At 39.5% G+C, this 22,443-nt stretch overlaps 1 protein-coding gene across 1 annotated transcript; it reads left to right on the top strand.

Moving 5' to 3' along the window:
- The first annotated feature begins 202 nt into the window (after positions 1-202).
- On the top strand, positions 203-21,163 carry ift54 (intraflagellar transport 54). The gene is made up of 16 exons (XM_023423175.2): positions 203-454; positions 1,992-2,060; positions 4,382-4,543; positions 5,396-5,524; positions 5,723-6,148; positions 6,239-6,313; positions 6,781-6,804; positions 7,983-8,058; positions 8,467-8,487; positions 9,962-10,049; positions 11,450-11,536; positions 11,790-11,925; positions 12,014-12,050; positions 12,183-12,259; positions 17,616-17,833; positions 18,275-21,163. Exons 1-16 carry the CDS (start codon positions 332-334, stop codon positions 18,438-18,440), a joined length of 1,914 nt encoding a protein of 637 aa, XP_023278943.1. The 5' UTR covers positions 203-331; the 3' UTR covers positions 18,441-21,163.
- Positions 21,164-22,443: the final 1,280 nt, after the last annotated feature.

Below are 22,443 nucleotides of genomic sequence, written 5' to 3'. Positions count from 1 at the left end.
TATCTATCTATCTATCTATCTATCTATCTATCTATCTATCTATCTATCTATCTATCTATCTATCTATCTATCTATCTATCTATCTATCTTTGCTCTACAACAGCTTTGTTGAAGATCAGTAAAGATTGTTAGCTGTTGCTATGGACACAGACAGCGCTTAGCAACCGTAAACCCTCAGCGCAGGCGCAGTTCTTAATAATGATGCACTGTGGGATTGCAGAATATTGACATAGCAACCAGGCGACAGAGCCAACCAAGTTTTCTCACTCCGGACTAGTTTTTGCCGTTTCTTCTGTGCTTAAATTACTTGGCTTTGCGTTCAATTGCTGTGATGAATGCAGCATTGGTAAGAAAGACCCAGGACACACTGGGCAAAGTGATTAAGAAACCGCCTCTCACGGAGAAATTGCTAAGCAAGCCCCCGTTTCGATACCTCCACGACATCTTCAGTGAGGTGAGACTTATCTGCTAATGTTACATTAGGTTAGCAAGCTGACGTATGTTTAAATAACATCAGAGTCTATTTTGCCTATGAGCATAATAAAAAGGCTAACTCCAACAGGACGTGTGTCATTTAAAACGCACATAAGCCAAACAGTTAGCTAGCTAGTGCACCAGCGTTAGCATGAACTAAGCTAACCAAGAGAGTTTAGTAACATTAACTTCAAGGGAACGTTACGCCTTCAGAGCTTTTCTCAAGCTATCAAATTGTCTGTTGTAGCACGAATAAAGCTGACCAAGCAGTTAAACCACCAAGGTCAATCATCAACCAAAAGAAGAATTGCTAACATTCACCAGTAATACGATGTCAGGTTGTCGGTTAAGTTAATACCGTGTGATAACTGGTTAGCTAGCCATGTCAACGGCGTCGTCTAGTTGCTAGGCACGACTTGAGCCCGCACAGGAATAAACAAACCATTTTTTGTCCATTGTGGTTAGCTAACCGTGATGAATCGATTGTGGGAGCTAAGTTGGCTAAATTTGTCTGCTTCTTTGAAGCCGTCACGTTGAGATCACGGATGTTCAGCAGCTTATCGCAGTTGGGCTGCTGGATAAGAGAGGAAACTAAGGTTTAACTACGTTATGCTTTGATTAACTTAATCACTGTGGATAAAGAAAATATTTTTAACGTTCTGGATTCTAGCTGTTGTTCAAAGCTGCTTGCAAAATAAGTTAAGGTATATACACGTATATGGTTAAGTTACAGATACACGTGAAGCTTTTGGGAAGGACTGAGAATCTTACTACAAAAATTACTGATTCCTAGGATGTTGGGATCAGTTTAAACTGTGGGACTGAATGGGTCAGATGGTTTGTTATTCAGATTGAGAGTGTTGTCAGGATATACCAAGTGGGCATTGGAAAGCTTCAGGTTCACAAATAAGGTTAAAACAAAAACTTTTTTGATACCAACATATCCTCATCTGGTCAGATTTGGAAACCAACTAGTGACTGCTTCTGATATAAACTGGTATCTATTGATGTTGATAATGATATCCTACAAGGGACACTTTACCAGCACAAACACTGGTAGAAAAATATTAGTAGTAGGCCAAGTAACATAGGTAAATATTAATGTTACCATTAAGTGCTACATAAAATAGCATAGGAACCACTGCATCACACACAACACTGCTTTTTCTCAACTACATTTTCTTTCTTTTTACACACAACAAATCCTTTGATTTTAGATGTCAAGCAGAGTAAAATCTGTTTCACTTTTCTAAACAGAAGTGAGATCTCATTCTCACTCTCCCCCTGTTGGGCAGTCTCATATTTCACCTTAGCTTCATGTATATTTGATAAAGGGAAGCGTGTTGAAACGTGTGACTCCTTTCTTTTGATTAGCAATGTGTTTGACTTCATGATCGAATTGTCCAACAACTGAATTTTCACTGTTGATGTAGAAGTATATACTGCAGACCTGTATGGTTAATATTGCAAATTATCTAATGATTAAGCATGGAACTTTTATTTCTCACCACTTTCAGGTCATAAGGACCACTGGTTTTATGAAAGGCCTGTATGGAGAGAATGAAATGAAGTCAGATAATGTTAAGGTAAGTTGACTACACACAGTCCACCTGGTCAAACTGTTTTTTGGCTATTTGTTTGTCTACCTCCTGGCCGCCTGCTACACAAACAGATATCCCTATTCTTTAGTTATTATAGTCTTGTTCTCCTATTTATTTCTCTCTGTTGATATGCTTTCTTGTGTACAAAATATGTATGAATGTCTTAAGCAGTAGCCTTACTTGTGTAGGAGATCACCTCTGTGTTGTATGGGACAGTCTGAGGGTGTCTGTGTGTGGAGGTAACCTTAAACGCTGCCTGTGTAACACTCTCTGAGTGAGAGGATCTGGCAGGACATGACTGTGAGGCCTGTCAAGGTGTCAGAACTCAAGTCTGCTGCTTGAGGTCTGACCCCAAATCAATACTGAATTGGAAGGTGATAGACTAGGAGGAGAAAATGTGTTCAAACTAGAAGCTTTACAACTTAAAGCAAATTTAATTTGTCATGGTTGTATTTACAATTTAGATGGTTTCTTTATGCACTGTCATAGGTCGTATCTTGGTGGTGCAACAAGTTGATTGATGAGTGTAGGCAAATATTGAATAGAGAGAGGCATTCACCCAAAATCTGGGTGAATCTGATATATCAAATGATCTCTTAAACATAGTGATTGTTCATATGTATTTTACAGGATATTATAGGTGAATTAAAAATTGTGAAAATGTGATTTCATTATTTAAGCAACTTTCTTACTGAAACTACTGCCCTTGACACAAATATTCAAATATTTATTATTTATATTCAAATATTCAAAGATAAAACGGAAACCCATAATAGTACATAATGATGACATTTCCAAGTCCTCTTAGATATTATTATCAATTACAAAAATGTTTATAGATAATAGTCAGTTAGGTTGTAAGTTTATGTTGAAAGACAAATTTAAGTGGCTAAATTTAGACATACTCTACTTAAGCTTCTTTCAGATCATTGGGCACGTTGCTTCAGAGGTACAAGAGCTAAAAGGTGCTCACCAAAAGTATTTTGGTGCAAGATCATGCAGTACTTTATGAACTAGGAAAGATTTTTTTTCTATACTAAAACTGACAATCAATTTTAGCTAGATTGTTTTTGGGTAGACCTGACAGGAATATCACAATAATCAAGCCTGCGGCGATACAAACATACAATAGCCCCTACGTGTTGATTAGATTTTTAGAACCTCCATTCCGATTTGAATGTAATGTTACAGTCACATACATCATATTTTTTAGAGATCTACAATAATGCACTGCTCTTCATATATTATCTGAAATTTTCTGAAACATTTTAATTTATTACCTCCCACTCATTCCCTCTAATAATTTATGTCAATTTTGTATTTTCTTAATTCTTTACAGGCCTCTGTGCAAGAGCATGTTACTGAATAGAAATGTCATGAAAGGAACACTGCAAAGGCTTGGCAATTATCAGATGTTACAGACCAGGTGGTTGCACCAGCTACAAATCCTTATGTTACACAGTTGGCAGGCTTCTCAGATGCAGCAGGCTGATAGACTAGAAGCACTGCTTACCTGGGTCATTTGCCTGGAATAGTGTCTGTTCTATTACACGTCTACTAGAATGTTAATCTTAGTATTAATGGTAGGAGCTTCATTGTCCATGTTGTTGAAAACTTATCTTTAGTTTCACAGCAGTATGAAATTTAATGAAATGAAAAGTACAATACATGGTTGACAATACATATTAAAGCTTGCCCATCAGAATATGTATACAAAATACACACCTAATTCAAGGATTGGATTAAAGGAGTAGTGGATATTAGTTTTCTCTTCCCTGTCTGCAGCAGTCCTTGTTATAAAGCCAGGTTTTCTGTTACTCATTGGCACTTCAATATTCAAGATTTTCTCTTGAATTGTTAGATGTCATTTTGAGAAATCTAACCATTACACCACACTAGATTACATTGAGAGTTAAGTCACAATTATAACGTGTATAAGATTACTTGAAGGATTCACACCTTGCTGAGTAAAATATAACATATTAATTTAAGTAGCCTGGTCAGGAGGGGAGAGCAGTCAGAGTGTGCAAACAAACTGTGGGCCCACCATAGTCAGAAATTATATGTGAGGACAGATTGGACTAAACTGGACTGAGTACTCATCAACTATGCATGGTATGTAGAATTGTTGCATGGTAGGAGTAACTTAGGTTGAACTCTGAATATACATTTCTCAAGGGTTAAATCATTCTAAACTGTATTGGAAAATAACTCCCATTGGAGGTCCTTTACTCTCACAAGCAGATGGTATCTTGTTTCTCTCCTGTGCACTCTCCTGGGTATCACAGCATATTTTATCTTTGCAGGATAAGGACTCTAAGATAGTCTTCCTCCAGAAAGCCATAGATGTCGTGATGCTGGTGAGTGGCGAGCCCCTGGCAGCAAAGCCAGCACGCATTGTAGCTGGCCATGAGCCTGAGAAAACCAATGAGCTGCTGCAGGCCATCGCCAAGTGCTGCCTCAACAAGGTCTGTCTTTTTGGAGGATTAAACACACACACACTGAAAAGCTGACTGTGAAATTTAAAGCACTCAAATTCCATTTCTCCAATTTCTCAAATTCATTGACATTGTTGTCTCTGTTATGCTGGAGACACAAATATATGGCTCTACATAAAAAGGAAATTCTGTGTTTATCAGCTTTCACATCAAAATATTATACTCTTGGCAAAACTGTCTAGCCACCTCAGGGAGAACTCTGAAATATTTTAATTGCACCCTGGAGATGGAGTGTAACCAGATGAGCTGGTGCCTGGGGGATGGCTGTATTTTGATATCATGTCATGCAGAAAGTTCTTAACAATCTAAATGTATTCCTCTCAGATTTTATGCAACATGACTTTGCTGTTTTGAAGCCATATGGTTACAATTGTAATAGAGACAGTATTTCAGGTTTTTCAACTTGTATGAAACAAAAGTAATGAAAACATGAGAAGTCTTTAAAGGGGCGATGTGTAAGAATGGGCCAACTGTTGAATTCATAATCCAAACAAATATGGGCAACATATTACCAGAAGGTTGGGTTATCCACCTCTATTGTAAGAAACAAGGAAATGTCCACCAACCTTTTTTACCTAATTGCTGCAGTGTCATTTTGTGATGCACCTTTGAACAGTTTTGTTTGCCCCCTCCATGGGCCAGTTTTAGTGTTTTGCTTAATGACACTTTACAAAGGGAGATTCTTTCTGACATGATTTGTAGACATTCCTATGTATGCTACACTGTCGTTCTTGTTAAACACTCAGTGAAACAACAGTAAATGTTACTCATTAATATTATCGCTGTATTAAATTAAATGGCTCTCCTGCAAATAAACTCTAGCTGTCCAGTGAAGATGCAGTGAAGCGAGTACTTGCAGGAGAAAAGGTGGACATGAAGACCAAGGCTAGTACCTCCAGGTCCCAGGACAAGGAGAATAGGGAAGGACGTGAACGTCACCTGGATAGTCAGGTAAGAGTCTTTAGCCCCACTCAGTCACATACTGCTCAATCCGACGTATGATGTGAAATGTATTTTCTGTGTTAGGCTTAAGCCTTGCAAGTTGCACTGTTGGTTTACAAACAAATATGTTTAAATTATGAATTTTTCAGCATGTGGCTGTGGCTAGCATTAAGTCCTCACCCTTTGTTTTGATATTTTCTATTCCAGGACAAGAAAAAGATTACAGAGCGCAGTGGGAGCAGGGACCAGAAGGACCCAGACCAGCCCAAGGAGCAGGAGAGTCGACGTAGGGATGGGGAGAAAGAGCACCACCGGGACAGGGAGCGTTCTGACAAGCACCACCGCAGTGAACAGGACCGCGGCAAAGACCGTGACAAAGACAAGAGCCGAGACCGGGAGCGAGACAAGGATAGAGACAAAGGACGAGTTAAAGACAGGGACAAAGTGAAGGACAGAGAGAGGGATCGAGAAAGGGAAAAAGAGCGAGAAAAGACAAGAGAGAGGGATTCCCACAGAGAAGGGGAACGAGACAAGGAAAAACGACGAGAGAGAGACAAAGAGCGGGAGAAAGAAAGAGAGCGTCACAAAGAGGGGGACGAGAGGAACAAAAGTGTAGAGAATGGCAGTAGCAAGGTACAACTTCTTAAGCCCACACACATTTTACACATACATATCGACAACAAAATGCCAATATTTACATTTAATGTGTATGTTTGTGTTTAGGCCAGAGTGTCAGAGGAACCACAGCAAAAACCCAGCCCTGAAGAGCCCAGCAAAACAGCCAAACCTGTGCCAGCTGTAAGTTCCTTTGGCCAAAAGTACACACTTTTTAATATTACACTTATTTTGAGTTCATTTGATTTTCTCATCTGCAGTTACAGTATGGTGTAGTTTCCTGTATGTTTAATCAGCCAATTAAGAAATTTAGAGTTAGTCACTGATTTTATTTGTTTACATAGTTGAAAAATTAAACTTTTTAACATTTTATACAGGTCATAAAGTCAAATTTATTTTCTAATGTTGTGCCTCTTATTCTTCCAAGGAACCAAACCCAAGTGAAGAGGTATTCAACCCCGCAGAGACAATCAGTAGAAAATTAGACCTGTATATTGCAGACATTTTAGTCTTAGAATGGCTTTACTGGCTGCTTGATTTAGTGCTAATATGGACTGTAGTGTATAAGGCATGTGAGGTCTCATTTGCTCTTATTAACTGTCAATGATAAATGTGACGTTACATAACGCAGTTTTCTTTGCTGTGTACAGCCTGCAGATGCAGTTGATAACCAGGTAAGAATTTACTGTACTAGCAGAGATGGCTCAATAACACTGTTTAATTGCAGAAAATGATGTATCGAGTATCTGGCAGTGTAATTAGAATCCAATATTTATTTATCCGTTTTGAATGTCTTTAAAGTTGTCGTCATTCATGTGCAACTTGCGTGCTTCCAGCTTTATTTTGTAAAATTACATGCAGTGTGCATTCAACAACTTTCCTGCTCCCACAAGGGAATTCCCTGTGTGTAAGCAATGCAGCTGTTTACTCTGGATCACTTTTGCAATGCTAAATCAAAAGTCAACCAGTGTGCTGTCAGACTTACTAATGACATGGGCCATACTGAATGTTTTAGCTCCATAAGTCAGCTGTAAAACAACTGAGTTCACTAACTTGCTTGTTCAGATAGCCATTTCAAAGATGAAATGTTTAGCAAGGCTTGAGTGTTCAGTTAAGCATAAAATTGCCCTGTTTCAAATATGGAAAGGAGTTGGTTACCTAGCACAATTATATTACAATATACAGCTCCATTTCAGCTTTATTTTGTTGATGTTTTGGTGGGCGAGGGTTTTTATTATTCCATCCAACAATATTTCGTTGCTCTGGCACAAAATACAAATAATATAACCCTCATTCAACTCCATTGCTGTATATTTTTTTTGCATGAGGCCTCTGCAAAAAGTTTATTACATTTCTGATGTTGAAGCTTCCAATTCCTATTCTGTCTCTCACTTTGCCTTCTTTCATTTTGCTTTTCCAAAAGGAAACTGCTTGTTTACCATGCTAGAATGTTGCTCCATGCAGATATTTATATACTGGTAAAAGTATACGTTGTATGTTTTTTGATATCTGATCCAGTATGTTTAGCTGATATTGGGTGTAAATAATAATCTATATTGACCGTAACAACCACACTTCACTTGTTATTCTTTACAACTCTTAATTTTCATATTTTGCATGTCTGCATGTGTGGTTTAAAAGATAATTTGGCATGTTAATTTCTGCTTAATAGCAACTCAGTGTACCTTAAACTTAACAAAGAAAATGATGAATGGTCATAGTTAGCATAATAGAGAACCAAATGTAAAAAGGTTTCTCCAAACTATCCCAAGCATTAGTAAGTGACGTGTTGCCTTTTGGTGCTTATTATCCTAAAATTGTGTCTTTTTCCTGCTTGTCTCTCCTCTCACAGTCAGACAGTCCAGCTAGGTTACCTCGGCCTTCATCTGCCAAAGGGCAGAGGCGGAGACCCAAAATTGGAGGTCAAGGTAATCCCCCAAACCCACTCTCCCCTTAACACACTATATTAATCACCTATAGTATAACACATCTCACATAGTTAATACAGTTGTCTCATATAATGTTGACAGTTGACTGCTTTCTGTTTGCACTTCACTTGTGTTATAAAATCACTGACTAGTTCCCTTATGGGAGGTAGGTGACTCAGCAGGACTACATTTGACAGAGACAATAAAAGCGTCATAGAAATGACAGTGAGAAAACGTTTTCTACAAAAACATTTTCCTAAAAATATTGCAAAAATACACAGCCTCTTGATTCATCTGTTTTTCATATTCTACACTTTGCATGTCGCATGAAATTAAGTAAACATCACTGCAGTTTTGGTAAATGTACTAGAAAGGACACCAACAATACCTTGTTTTTACTCTCAACAGATGAATCTGACAGTGAGGGAGGTAAGTGTCCTCTGTCTCTCTTATGCAGCCACATACAGAGGAGCATATAAAGGTTTTTAACATTCACACAAGAATTTTTTCTGTGGAAATGGGGTCAACATTAAAAACATGCACTGATCAAAGATGCATTTTTAGGATTGCAATGGTAAGCTGCAGTAAATAAGGAGAGTACTGCCATTGATCATCCTCATAAATAAGCTAAATAACCCATACATTTGGTGATGACTTTTAACTTAGTGCAGCTATGTTACTTTCCTCTGTACTGAAATCACAAGGCATAAAATTAATTGATCTTCTCATCTGACTCAGAGTAAAGCAGCAAAGAAATATCTTCCCCAAAATGTCAGAATGCTACTTTGGGTTCTGACTCCATGAGCCAGAAACCGAGGGCAGTCAGTCAGTGAGTGAATGAGTTACTGACCAAGTGATTAAGGGCAATGATATTCTGAGCAAGTCAGTCAAGTTTATTTGAAAAACCCAATATCAGATACAGTGTCTCAATGGGCTTAACTGGCCTGTAGTTGCAACGGCTCCTGACCTAGCCCAAACTCTAGAATAGGAGCTGTATGTGGGAAATACACAAAGACATTTGCAGAAATAAACAGAGAGTTATAATGGCTTATAGAAATTCCAGAAAAGTTCAGTGTTAAGTCCAAAAGTATAAAAGTATAAAATCTATGTATGGGTCCGATAGTGAGTCTTCACATCATTCTAAATCCAAGAGAAAAGAACAAAGTTTGCCCACTTGGCAGAAGCAAGAGGAGTCAGCAGGTTCACAGCAAGGCACACAACAGAATACAAGGGCGGACCAGGGCCAGACTTAAGGCACACAGCAGAACAGGGAGCTGGAACAGCAACTGGAAGTTTATTCCACAAAAGGAGCACATGAGAATGTCCTGTCTTTTGAGTTTACTTATTCATTCTGTTGACAATTAAGCAGCACATCTTGGAGTGCAACTAAACACCAGGCTAAAAAGCTGCTCTATTGCCCTTTCTGGTTAAAAGCTTCCTTTGGTGTGGTCAGAAATTTGCTTTGTTGAACCTGTAACCTCCCCCAACAGTGATGTCACATGATCCACAAGTACAGCTGTACATCACTGCATCCAGGTGTGAAATTAAAGTATTGAAGGTCAGCAAAGATACAACTTTCAGTGGGTTTTAAGTTACTCTTCCAAGCATAGGAAGGGAGGCAGGGAGTTTTACAATAGAGCACTCAAATTCATCCTTAGTGTGAGGTGGAGGTCAGTGTAAAGACGCAAAAGCTAAGCTTATATGGCTAAATCATGCCAGTGTTAGTAGCTGGAGATGTTTGTTTTTTTTTAGAGTGGCAGCATTTAAGTCGGAGAAAAGAACATTAGTAGACATTTGTTACAAAGGAGTGCACTTAACTCTCACAATCCACCATGCTATGCATAACCCTAATCCTTGCTATATTGTACTGATCTAACTACAAGACATTGTGATCCTTTCACAGATGGAGATGCTCAGTTAGCCCAGAGACCTGTCCCTCAGGATAATGGAGATGCTGCAGGCTCCTCAGTGCCATCTGACATGACTTCCAGGTCTGTACAGTCAACACCTTCACTCACTTAGCAAACACTATGCTGAGTTTGTTACAGTTGGTTTACAAAGCAGAGGTAGGGAGGACCCAAACTGGCAGGATGGCTAGACAGCAGTCTACAAAGAACATGACTGTGGAAAAGGGCTGGTGCATATGCAGGGGAGCTAATGAGGGGAATGGGAACAGGTGTGTAGGTGGGTGGGGAAAGCCTCGTGATAGAGAATTGGAGACAAGTGACAGGGAGGACATCTGGTGGTCAGATGGAGGAAGAGCAGGAGACAAGGGTTGCGCTTTTTTGCTTAGGAAGGTTCCTAACTGAGTGAAATGACCCGGAGGTATCTAAGTGGCGCCATGATAACCACTGGTCGAATTCTCTAAATACTGAGGAAAGGAGCATCAGTGCTTCCTTTTTTTTTATCTCCTTTAGCATAGGATACATTGGACCATCCTTTACCAAAGGAAAGGAGATAATGTCCCACAATTCTTTGCAACAGCAACATTTAAAGCATTGCACCATTGTAGTTTCACCAAGGAAGACCCACGTAAATGTAGAAACAACTTAGCACCTATTTAATTTCTGTGACAGGATCCAAAACTTATGGAAATCTTTGTATGTGTGCATGATATAGTTTTCTTCTCTTTCAAATCTATATAGTTAGGAGTAATCTTGAAGAACAAGCATAATGAATTTCTACTTGACAATATGATCATCATAAAATACTATACAAATAAATGTGGTTTCACTTAATTCGATTGTCAAACATGTATATAAACATGTGCACACTATGACCAATACCTGAACGATATTCAATATAATGCAATACTGCACAGTTGTCATGAAATAAATATTACATTGATGAAGCTCAGAGTGTTTTGATGAGACTGTGTCAGAGCGATGTTGATTTGTATAATTATAATAATGAAGTAATTATAGTGAATCTAATTTGAGTGTTATTGCATTGCATACTATTGCATTTATTTATTTAAAGTTGTTGTAGTTTTGCTTCTCAAACCAATCCAGGATCAATTCCAGTAGAATTCACAGTTGAATAATTGCCTTAATTTGGATAATTGAGACTGTTCTGATATTTAACTGACTAATTGGCTAAAATTGGTTGGGCAGCTGTGTTATAGCAGTTTTATTAATTCTGTGAGAGTTTATTGTTCCAAGCAATGGTTCTTATCCCAAAATCTGAATGACTCAGCGTAGCCGTCGCAAAATAGACATTTGGAAAATCCCACAGAGCTGTTAACAGAGAATTAGTCCTGTAAGAGAAATAACATAGCTTGTGAAACTAAACAAAAATGACTTGTATAAATGTGAACATATTTAGTTTTAAAATTGATAGTTTAACAGTTTTTTTCAGTAATATGTACAATCCTTTAATCCCAATGCAACAGACGAATAGCACGGCCTGGCAGTGCTCGCCCAGCACCTCCTCGAGTCAAGAGACAGGAGAGTTACACTGATGTGAACTCAGCTGAGAGGTAAGTTCACTACACATATTCACTGATGTCATAAGTCTCATTTATAGTGGCCAGGACGGTTCCTGACAGTGGGACAGATTGATCTCTTAGATTATTAAACCAAATTGAATCAGCACACTGCATGAAGATAATGTTTGTAATTGTTTAATAATGGAGTAAGTGGAGCAAGTCTAACCAGTTAGCCACAAGATGACATGTCATACAGTACAAACCATATTACTTTAAATATTTACTTTCTTTGTCTTTCTTCCAGACTGTCAAGTGCCAAGCCCTCAGCACCTGTCATCATGGAAGGGAAGAAGCTATCTGAGGATGAGGAGGATGAAGATGAACAATTTCTCGTGGAGGAGGCTGTCCCTCCGCCCTCAGATGCTCCTGAGATGGAGGTGGTGAGTGACTTGAACAGTGAGTTGTTTAAATGACATCGATAAACGTAAGTCCGGGATAGTTATCGAACATTTTTTTTTTCTTTTACAGGATCGTCCACAAGAAATAGACAGTGAAGAGAAACACGGTACGCAGTCACATTTCCTTCTAGTTCGCCCTTATTTTGAAAGTCATAATAATGCCTTTTGATCTCTCTCCCACCTGGTGGTTTGATGAAGTAGATCTTTCACTTCTCCTCTTGCTGTTTCTCTCACCTTAGGTGGCCTTGTGAAAAAGATCCTTGAAACCAAGAAAGACTATGAATTATCGCCATCTTCCTCCAAATCTAAAGACCAGGTAGGTGCTCTTATAGTAGTAGATCTTTTCCATCTCCACTAGAGGGCAGTACCAGCCTAGTTCTCTCCAGCTCATTGACACAAGAGACCATGTTAAACTTCACCATCAGTTCTAGCAGCCATTGTTTCTGGAAATGTAGCTTCCCAGGGTAAGCAATTTGACCATGCCCAGTGCAACCCTGGTTATTATCAAAAGAAATATATAAACAAATGAAGTGGAAAGGTGTAATTGCACTGCCTTGAAACCACAAAAATGTTCCCCTTCAATGAAGCTGAAGGGCTGATAACCAGGCAGGGCAAGTATGGCCTCTAACAGACCACACACAACTGATACACACATCAAGATGTCTGGAGCAAAATTAGCTTGTTTTCTGGGGTTGCTCAATGCTTTAGGTATGCTTGATGTTGTTTTTGTTGCAGACTTCTCTGTGCTGTGTACAGTTTCAGAATATCAGTCATCTTGGGAACTTTTAGGGTAATCTTTCTTATCTCACTGTTTTCTTACATGTGTACAGGTTATTGCAGAAAACAGACACTGCATAAACATTTTTCAGTCATTCGGGTTTTCAGTCTTGTTGTATTTTGACGCTTTCACTAAAAACTTCACTGCACACAGGCTCAGATGTTCTAGTAAGACCTTTCTTCTCATCTCTTCTTTGGGCTAGACTTCATATTAGACATGATAGACCAGCTTTGTCAAGGTGACGCATTGCTACCATTACTCATTCCCTTCTGTCAGCTTATTTATTAGCCAGAGAGAGCGGTGCTCTTTCATCGTTATTTGGAATGTGAATCAGTGTGAAGCTTACAGTTTTGTCTGTACTCTATGGTGTGAGGTGGTGTACACTGTCTGCTTTGGGTGGTCCTCCCCACTGAAGCATACTCTCCCTGCATCCCTTCTTAGCTGACCACCCTGACTCCAATAGATGCACTATTTTGGACTGTCACTCATGCACAAAGGCTCCTCATCTATTCCCTCCCTAACTGCGGTCTCAGACATCATTCCTCATAACTCACACCTGATGTTGTAGCTGCGCCACCAGTAAACTGAAATAGCTCAACAGGAATTTAAAGGCCTGGCATTTATCCACCTTTTTCATATGTGTGTTATATATAGTTTTTACATATCTCTACCCACCTTAACAATTCTCTTAAGAAGAATTTATGTCAAAAGTTAATTCAGTTCCAGCCAAACACACACAGGCAAAACATCCAGAATAGCAGAGCTCTTTGTGTAACATGAGCAGAGCCTTGTAGAGTTTATCCAAATTTTCTTAATGCAGCCTCCTCAGCTTTCAGGGGTTTCAAACCTTCATTTCATGGTATCCTGTATGGTCTGCAGGGGCAGCTTAGAGCAGGTATGTCTGCACATAGCACTAGTTCAGTCCACCCCTCCATCATTACTGGCCTTGCCTCGTCAGCTGTATAAAGAACTATAATGACTTCCTTCCTGACATGAAAGGGTGGAGAGGTCAGCTTAATGGAGTCGTTTTTTTTTTCTTGTAATCATGGTAAAACACGCAGGGACAAAAATGTAAATATTGAGCTTCCTCATTCTATGTGGTATGACAGGTCTGAAATTTCAGCTGCTGAAATTCATTTTTCAAAACGCTGATGTTTATCAAAACACAGTTTCTGAATAAGTCACAAATTCCCTTACGTTAATACTCAACATCATGTTCTTTTAGTACATTTTCTGGAAATGCAGCCTTTATGTTGTTTCTGTGTTTTGTCATTCCTAAATTAATTTTGATATTGTTAATGCAAACGCTCCGTTTCTGTACCGATATAAATAAAGGAAATACTTCAACAATCAAATGATTGTATTTTGCCATTTACCGCCACTATGTGTGCAACCAAAGCCTTTGCTGTATATTTATGGGGATGACCTTCCTTGTGACCCCTCGGCAGCATTGTATATTATTCCAAGATACTTCTCCTTTTATTTAGACAGAATCTGCCCCTTGCAGCAGCTGCGTTTTCATAAGAATTTTTGTGTACTCTTTTCCCCCTTTTCTTTACCCCCATCAAATTAGCCTTGATGAACGTTTGTAATGTATAAATAAACCCTGTGGCGCACAAATGGATGGCTGTTGAGTGAGAGGCACGGAGGAGAAGGGCCAGAATTCCCTCTGCAGAATTGTCAAGAAAATAAATACTCCTCTCTGCAGACCTCTGTGTCTTCATAAACATTCAGCGTTTTTTGTGGAAACACAAGGAAATGACCCTGTGGCATTCCATTAGTTATATTACTTTTGTAGAGGTCATATTGACTTGTTAGGAATTTGGTTAAGTTTTTGAGGAGTACCTACCTGAAGCTGCCACAAACCTCAGCCTTGACAACATGTTTTAATCATGATCAGAGGCCTTCAAAAACCTTAAAGCTACCTATTCCCTCCCTGAGAATGTTTGAATGGCAAGCCACCTTATTTAAATATAGCTCTAGATTGTTAGTTACTAAAGCCATTGGTCCCTTAGGAAGTTTCCTTTCAGTTCACCCCATAGCCCAGGATGGTGTTCTCAGTTGTCTCCCCAAGGGGCTACAGTGACCTTGCAACAACATCCTGTAACCTCATTGGCTATAAGCTTTTCTCCTCACCTCACCGACTCCAAGCTATTTTTATGATCTAGCTAGACTTTTAAATGGCTTTCTATGAAAAATGGCTAGGAAGCCCATAAACAACGTACAGAGCCAATTCTCCTCCTAAGCTTCACTCCCTGGCTCACCTCTCAGATCTGCCAGAGGAACACACTGTAAAAACCATCAGAGTGTGTGTCAGTGTCCAAATGGGCACCAGTAGCTAAGGGAATTGTTCCCAGAAGCTCTGCAGTTGTTATATGTGGTCTTTGCTGATCTATAACATACTTTGACAAAACTTGTTTTTTCACATTTGAGTTGGTGGTGATGTGAGAGGAATCCACGTGCGTTCATAAACCTTGATGGTCATCAGCAACTGACATTTTAGCCATCACAACTTTAACTTTAACAAATCTTAAATTGATTCATCTTGATTATGGGCAAAGCTCCAGTGAGAGGTTTTTACATTACATTTGTCTCTCATCCTCTTATTCCAACCAGAAGCTGATAAATGAACAGTACTGAGTGAGGCTTGCTGCCCTCTAATAGAAGCTGATTTCTCATTATCAGCTGTAAAACTAGTGTTTACATTTTTGTTTTTCTAGTTAATGATACCCTAGAGGTTCCTCCACCCCTGACAGGTCCCATGCTTGCAAGCTATTTTTCATGTCAGAGGATACTTTGAAGAATGTTTTTCTCTTGCCACAGAAAATCCCTATAAGCAGTCCATAAAGCACATTTTTGCACGTATTTCCTAATTAAGCTAATTAGGCATGTGATGACAGGGTGAATTTCACATTGTAGTGTACCTTGCAGTGTTATAGCCCATGAGTATTTCATTCTGTTGTCCTTCCTTTGAAGGAGAGCCAAGCACTGAGTTTTTAGTTAAAGCATAAGATTCAACTGAACCAACATTTTATCTTTCAACGCTGATCAAAACAAGATTAGAATATTTATCTACGTACTTTCAGAAGATAGACATAGCTCAGACTACGATATGATACTGTAGGTATGAAACACCAGACCTAGCTACCTCCTGTTAGTCCACCTGCCTTGTCTAGCATCAGCGAGAGCCTCTGTCTTCTCCATTGCCTGGAGCTTTCATCATGTCTGAGATAATGGGAAAACCTGCCCCCCCCTTCCTCCTCGCTCACCTCCTACTCCTCTGTGGTCACCACGTCTAAATATTGTTCTGTGATCTGGGTGAGAAAAAGGAAAACTAGGAGCACATAGGTCTTGTAGACCCCGACAGAGATCCTCCATAAAGCAGTGATTTATATCCACCCGGACAGAGTGCACACGAACCAGGGGTCATGTTTTCACGCCAAGTTTTTTATTTTCCAACAGGGGGGGGGGGGGGGCTAAGGTAGCAAGAGGACGGCAAATAGAACGAAGCCATGGGTCCTGTCTGGGCTATGTAGAGCAAACCGCAGCCAGGCAGGCCGAATGAGCCGTAGAGTGTTTGTCTAGCTGCAGGGTTCACGGCACCCAGTGGAAAGCCACCCACCTTGTGGGGGGACCGCTGAGCCAAGGCATTTCAACCCTCACACTCGTGAGCCACCACAGACGGGTAACAAAGAGTGAGGTTGTCAGAAATTTGTACTTGCTTCCTGAAAAGAAATGATGGCAAACAATGGTGTTTGATGTCATTTCTGCAGTGTGGTCTGGTCTAGTCAAGCTGTCTTTTAAAATTGTAATTACTGAGTCGTTTAGTTTGTTTTAAGAGATGGCTTGATAAGGAAAATGCTATATGCACCTACCGGAGCGGGCTGTATGACAGATTGTGTGTTTTGAAGAGGAAGCTGTCATTTAGTTTACACACTGTCGCAATTATGATTTCTGCTGCCTGATGAAGGCAGGTGCTCCCATCTGTGGAGCCAAATGGCATAAATTGGGCCAAGACTTGAAAGGATGAATAAGTGTAGTAGTTGTTACTCAATACTGTAGTAAAATAACCCCACTGCCACAGCCTGTTACTAAAATAAACAAGACTTTAAGACCAGGAGTGCGGGTGGGGGCTGTGTGTGTCCACTGTATGCTTCGCCTGATCCTCTGCTTGGTGTTTGTATGTGTGGCTTTGGGGTTGCAGTACTGAGTGCTTTTGCATTACACACACACCCACACACACACACACACACACACACACACACACACACACACACATACACACTCAGAGGCCTTGCGAATCCCAGCTGAGCAAACATCCTTCGGTTTGCTCCCTGCCAAGGGAGGTCCTTCCCTGATACCTTCCCCTCCTTTTCCCCATTAAGGGACTGAGTGTAATTGGGATACAGCAAACCCCTCCTCAACCACACACCATACACTGGAAGCCTTCACCAGCCCGTCAGCCAGTCCCCCTACTTTGGCCGACACAATTCAGCCACACGTTTGATCTTTATATATACAGCTAGGTTGGTAGAATTCCTGCCTAACATTTTTAGCCTTGAAATCTTAAACCACTAAATGCAGCCTTGCTTTAGTTGCTGGCAAAGGTAGAATTCCTAAAGAGGGTTTATTATGTTTGCTCTAGGGACACACAAGTGATTTTGTGTGTATTCTTACAGCTGTTTGATACAGTGCTGAGTGATAAAACAAGCAGATTATAAGAACACATTTTAGCTTCTTTCTTTACCCAATAATACTTTGATGTACTACAACATGCTCATGAAATTAATGAGTAGTTCCCCTCCCAGAATTATATTTGATGTTTGTATGCTTTGTAAGTTGATGGCATTATTGTTTTTATCCCTCACAACTCGCCCATCATACCACCTTCCAGAACTTGGTCTCTGAAGCAGCGCAGAAGAAAGAGCAGGACATGGTGACGAGGGAGATTGAACGGCTGCGCTCATCCATCCAGACGGTGTGCCGCAGCTCCTTGCCTCTGGGTAAGATCATGGACTACATCCAGGAGGACATGGACGCCATGCAGGCTGAACTGCACACCTGGCGACGGGAGAACAAGGAGCACGCACAGGCCTTGCTGCAAGAGCAGAGGTGTGTTGGCACCTACACAACGTCCTTTAATGTGTTATTGAATATAGTCTTTTTATTTCCAGCACTGGTTCGTATACAGACTCTCATTCAGGGGTGCTAACTTTCTATCACATTTGCTGATTCCAGTACTTCTACTTTCGGTGCTGCCTTCAAAATAAGGCAAAATAATTGTCTTATCTTGCTATGGTGAAAGGATGGAAGGATGGAATATCAACTCTTTGTTTCACGACGTCATTTTACATATTGTGTGATGTGTTGTCATACTTAAACTGAAAGTGATGAGAAACTCTGAGGTGCTGCTTGAGAAAAACATCTTATCAACAACATATGAGTGTTCCATCATTGTATTTGCTGGTCACCATGGGCGGTGTCTCAACTCATTCTGAGGTAATTCATGTAAGTAGTTAATGATTCCCTCTTTGTTTTTATGTGTGCATACAGAGCGACAGACCGGGCAGTGGAGCCTCTCAAAGTTGAACTAGCTGAGCTGGAGCAGCTGATCAAGGACCAGCAGGACAAGATTTGTGCTGTGAGGTCCAACATACTGAAGAATGAAGAGAAGATCCAGAAGATGGTGACAGGAATCAACTTCTCTTCCAGAACCTGAAGTGAGAAACAAGGTCCACAGAGAAATACTTCTAAAAATGCACTGAAGACAGTATCTCCATTCAGAATAATGGCAAGACCATTTTCCTTGGAGATAATGTGGGATGCAACCAAACATTGCACTTTTAGGTTTTCCTGTCAGAACAGGAGATGGTCCCAGACATAGTCCTTCACAAAAAGGGGGGGATCATCTGTCATTTGTTGGTGAATAAAAGCACCATGCGATGCTTTAGAGGTCTGACTCTATTCTAACATAAGTCGGTAATAAAATGTATAAAGTGGATGGTGAAGTTGGAGATGTACCAGCTGCTAAGACTGACAGATAAATACATGAATAAATTAAATTGATCTTCCTGCTCTGCACACTAACCTAACCCCATCCTTCACCCCTGTTCGGTAATGGTGCCTTTGGAATGAGCCAGTGCGCAGCTCATGATAGTTAGACTAGATAGTTGTGTTTTAATGCTTGATTATTCCACACACTCAGTTGTCATGTATTTTCTTGTTCTTTTAAGTAACTAGTAATTAAAGAGTATGGTACACCTAACATGAAATTCCCCAGTTACGAAGACTTGTTACTGTTACTGTTGTACACAGGAGGAGCAGTTTGCATGGAGTAATAAGCAGGCTTGTGTTCTGGTTCATTTGCTCTTTTCTATAATGATTATTACATCTGCTGTAGTGCTATTGGACTAGCTCCACAACAGCAATTAAATATAATTGCTGCACATTCAATTGGTTGAAAACAGGAGGAAAGTTAAAATACATTATCTTTGTCTTGCCTGGAAAAATTTAGAATTTATGTGGAGGGTCCTGTGTGGCTTAGTGGACTGATATGGTTGTTATATGACTGTGGTACCTTGGTCTGAATTTGTCCAGGAACCTTTTTCTTTTCATAATGATCTTTTGTTTTTCTTCCAAACCTTTGTTTTCAAGCTGCTACCCTCCAGCTACTCTCCCTAACAAAGGGTTCCGTTTTCAGCAACCTTTTCCTTTGCTTACAACAACAACTTTATCCCATCTTATAGAAACCGATACTCACAGTCGACGTACATGTTATTTCAGTCACTCTTACATTTTTGAAGCACCGTGGCACTTTGATTAGATTAGAGGAGGAACCTTAGGATTTCTTAGAAAAGCTTTCTGGCAGCAAAGTAGTGTTAGATTTTTTCTTGTATACCTACCTTATAAAACATGACATAGACACACTAATTGAATGTACTTTGAGGAACAAAAAATCATATATCCATTCTCTGTGCAGTGAGCATGCAGGATAGCCACCATCATAGAGGTCCCTCCTCTTTATTTGTACTGTAGAATTTGCCAAACACATAGTTTTTGGAGTTTGACATAATGTTTGGTTAGATGGCATTTTTGTGTGAACTTTCAAATCTTTATAAATTTTAAAATATATATATTATTTTACAAGTTTATTTTGTGGCTTCAAAAATTTGCTTTATACATGTAGCTAATATGAAAATATGAAGCAATACAAGGCTGATAATTGCATTAGCACAGATAGTTGTAGAGATGAGAGAATGAAAGTAGCCACTGTCCTAGTTTTCCTCAAAACTCAGAGAATGGAAACATCTCAGTGTTTTGTGAATGAAAGAATGAAACACAAATACAAATGTTTCCGTCCATAGTGGCCTATCTCACCCTGAATGAAAATGCAGTTATCATATTTAAGTAACAGTACAAATGTCATTTTACATTGTTGTTAATACTTGTACACATGCAGTTGCTACCTCTGTTAGTTCTACTGCAGAATTGCCTCCCAGAGGATCCAGACTGCCAGTGTTTATAATTTAAAAAAAACAAACACTTCCTGTGACATCCTAGTTGGATTGATGAATGTAATCAACTTTTTTTTTTTCAATAATGATCAGCGATTGCAGTTATCAAAACCAGTTACATTTGTTTGGATGTGAAGTCATGATCAAACATACTGTGCCGTGACTGCTCTCTTCTCTGCATAGACCACCAAAATATTCTTTCTGCCCAGACTGATGTTTCCACTTCCATTGCCTCATTAAATCAATGGATTATCAATAGAATAGATGACACAACGTCTGTGCTAAGAACATGAGTTAGCTATGTGATACTAGTAATGTCATCGCTTGGTATATTTAAGGGAAAAAAGCAATTTGTAAATGGATCGTAAAAAACGTATTCATTTTTGACAACGATGAAAAGATACAGCTAGAAATGGTGCGTTGTACAAACAGCCAGTGGTCTGAAATGTAGGAAAATTCTAACTGGAAAATGTTGTCATTTTAAACGGTTTGTGGGAATTAGTGGTTACAGGAAAAAATATAACTTACTCAAATATCTTTAAAAAGGGACAGACTGGATTTCTTCAGTGGGAAATATCTTCATTAATGCTATTCATTTGAGAGCTATTCACTGTAAGGGTTCAACAGTCAAAATGTACTTTCATTTAGTCTGATTTATTCCATGTTCATATCAGTATTATATTTAGTCCATCACATATAAACAAGAACATTAACCTGTTGAAAGAATTCAAAAATGTTACAAGCAAAACTCATGGAAAATATGTTCATATGTTATATGAAAGGATTATTTTCACTGTACACTACTTGTATCATATCCTCACTTTCTCTTTAAACTGTACATTATGTATATGTGGAAACTGTATCATAGTTCAAATAATTATATAATTTTGTAGTGGAGTGAAATAAATGGTTACATTGCAATACATAATTGCCTTTTCTTATTTTTAAGAGTCAGTTGAAAGAAGTGACCGTTGCTGAGAGCAGTTAAAGAGAGCGTTACAGACTCAGTCAAGTCAGCCTCATAATGGAAACTTAATGAGAGGTCTGCATTGCTTGAGTTACATTATGAGCAAAATGATGAATCACCCTGTTTTGTGATTTTGAAACTTCATGTAATATCCTTGTGGCGTCTGGTGCAGCCAAGTCACACTCTCAAGGAGACTCGTTTCTTTTGAAGCCCAGTCCGACAGAACAGAAGTAAAACATTTAACTTTCTTCTTTAAGGCTCTCAAGTAACATTAGCAGCAACGTTTCCCTGGCAAGCCACGAAACAGCTGCAAGACACACACAAAACGTATTAGTCCCCTTTAAACAGCTATTAAGCGAGATTTGGACAGAGCATTTGTGATGCAAGTTGGAGATTTAGCTGAAGGCCCCTTGCAGAAGTGCATGGACACCTGCTTCCCAGCAAAGACGCTGGCCCCACTTTCAACAGGTGGATCAAGAAAGGACTTTAGCACAGTCCTCTATTATTCATCTGCATTTACCTTCTAACCACGGGGTTCCACAAAGAAGAAGTGACTTAGGTCCTCACTGCCTCTATATTATTAAAAAAGCTCAGTTGGTTTTGGCCTTTGAATTTCACAGTAGTTCATGCAGCTAATTAATGACTACACCTTTGACTTTCACCTTTGTGTTCTGCAGTCAACCACTAATCCTCACGCTAGGCCAAAGTGAAAGGTCCATTCATGAGTGTGACTTGAATCTTGAAAATTAATTACACTTTGTGTGGATAAAACACATCACCAGAGTTTCTCCTTTAATTAAATTATTAAATGGTCATTATTGAGTGTTGCAGTCAGTCAGCTAAACTGCATATTGTATTGTCAGGTCTTAATCCGGCTACAAATATACAATGAGTAATACTTAGTCTCTCAAAATTACACATGCAAATCACTCTTCACTGAACTGGGATCTATTCTCTCGATACAACGAAGATGGAATTTATTGTGTGTATTTCCTGCTCCAGCATTAGACAATCTTGTGTTTTCCAAGCTGGTCTGTAGGCAACGTGTTCACATGGGGACACATGGCACTGCTGACCTGTCCATTTATTTTTAGAGCACCACCAGGCCCTCAGTGTCTATGATTCATCTGTCATCCGGCAGCATAGATCCATGGCTGCATGCCTCTCTGGTGTACATTACCCCCCCCCCCCAAAAAAAAAATGACTCACCACGGCTAAAAGACGGTTTAAACTTAATTATA

This window comes from Seriola lalandi, unplaced genomic scaffold (genome assembly GCF_002814215.2).
Source record: "Seriola lalandi dorsalis isolate HSWRI2012SDOR001 ecotype SW California unplaced genomic scaffold, Sedor1 jcf7180002054689, whole genome shotgun sequence".
In the NCBI taxonomy this organism is placed as follows: Eukaryota; Metazoa; Chordata; class Actinopteri; order Carangiformes; family Carangidae; genus Seriola; species Seriola lalandi.
Note: the sequence above shows the minus strand (reverse complement) of the source record. Positions and strands in the feature narration are given on the sequence as shown.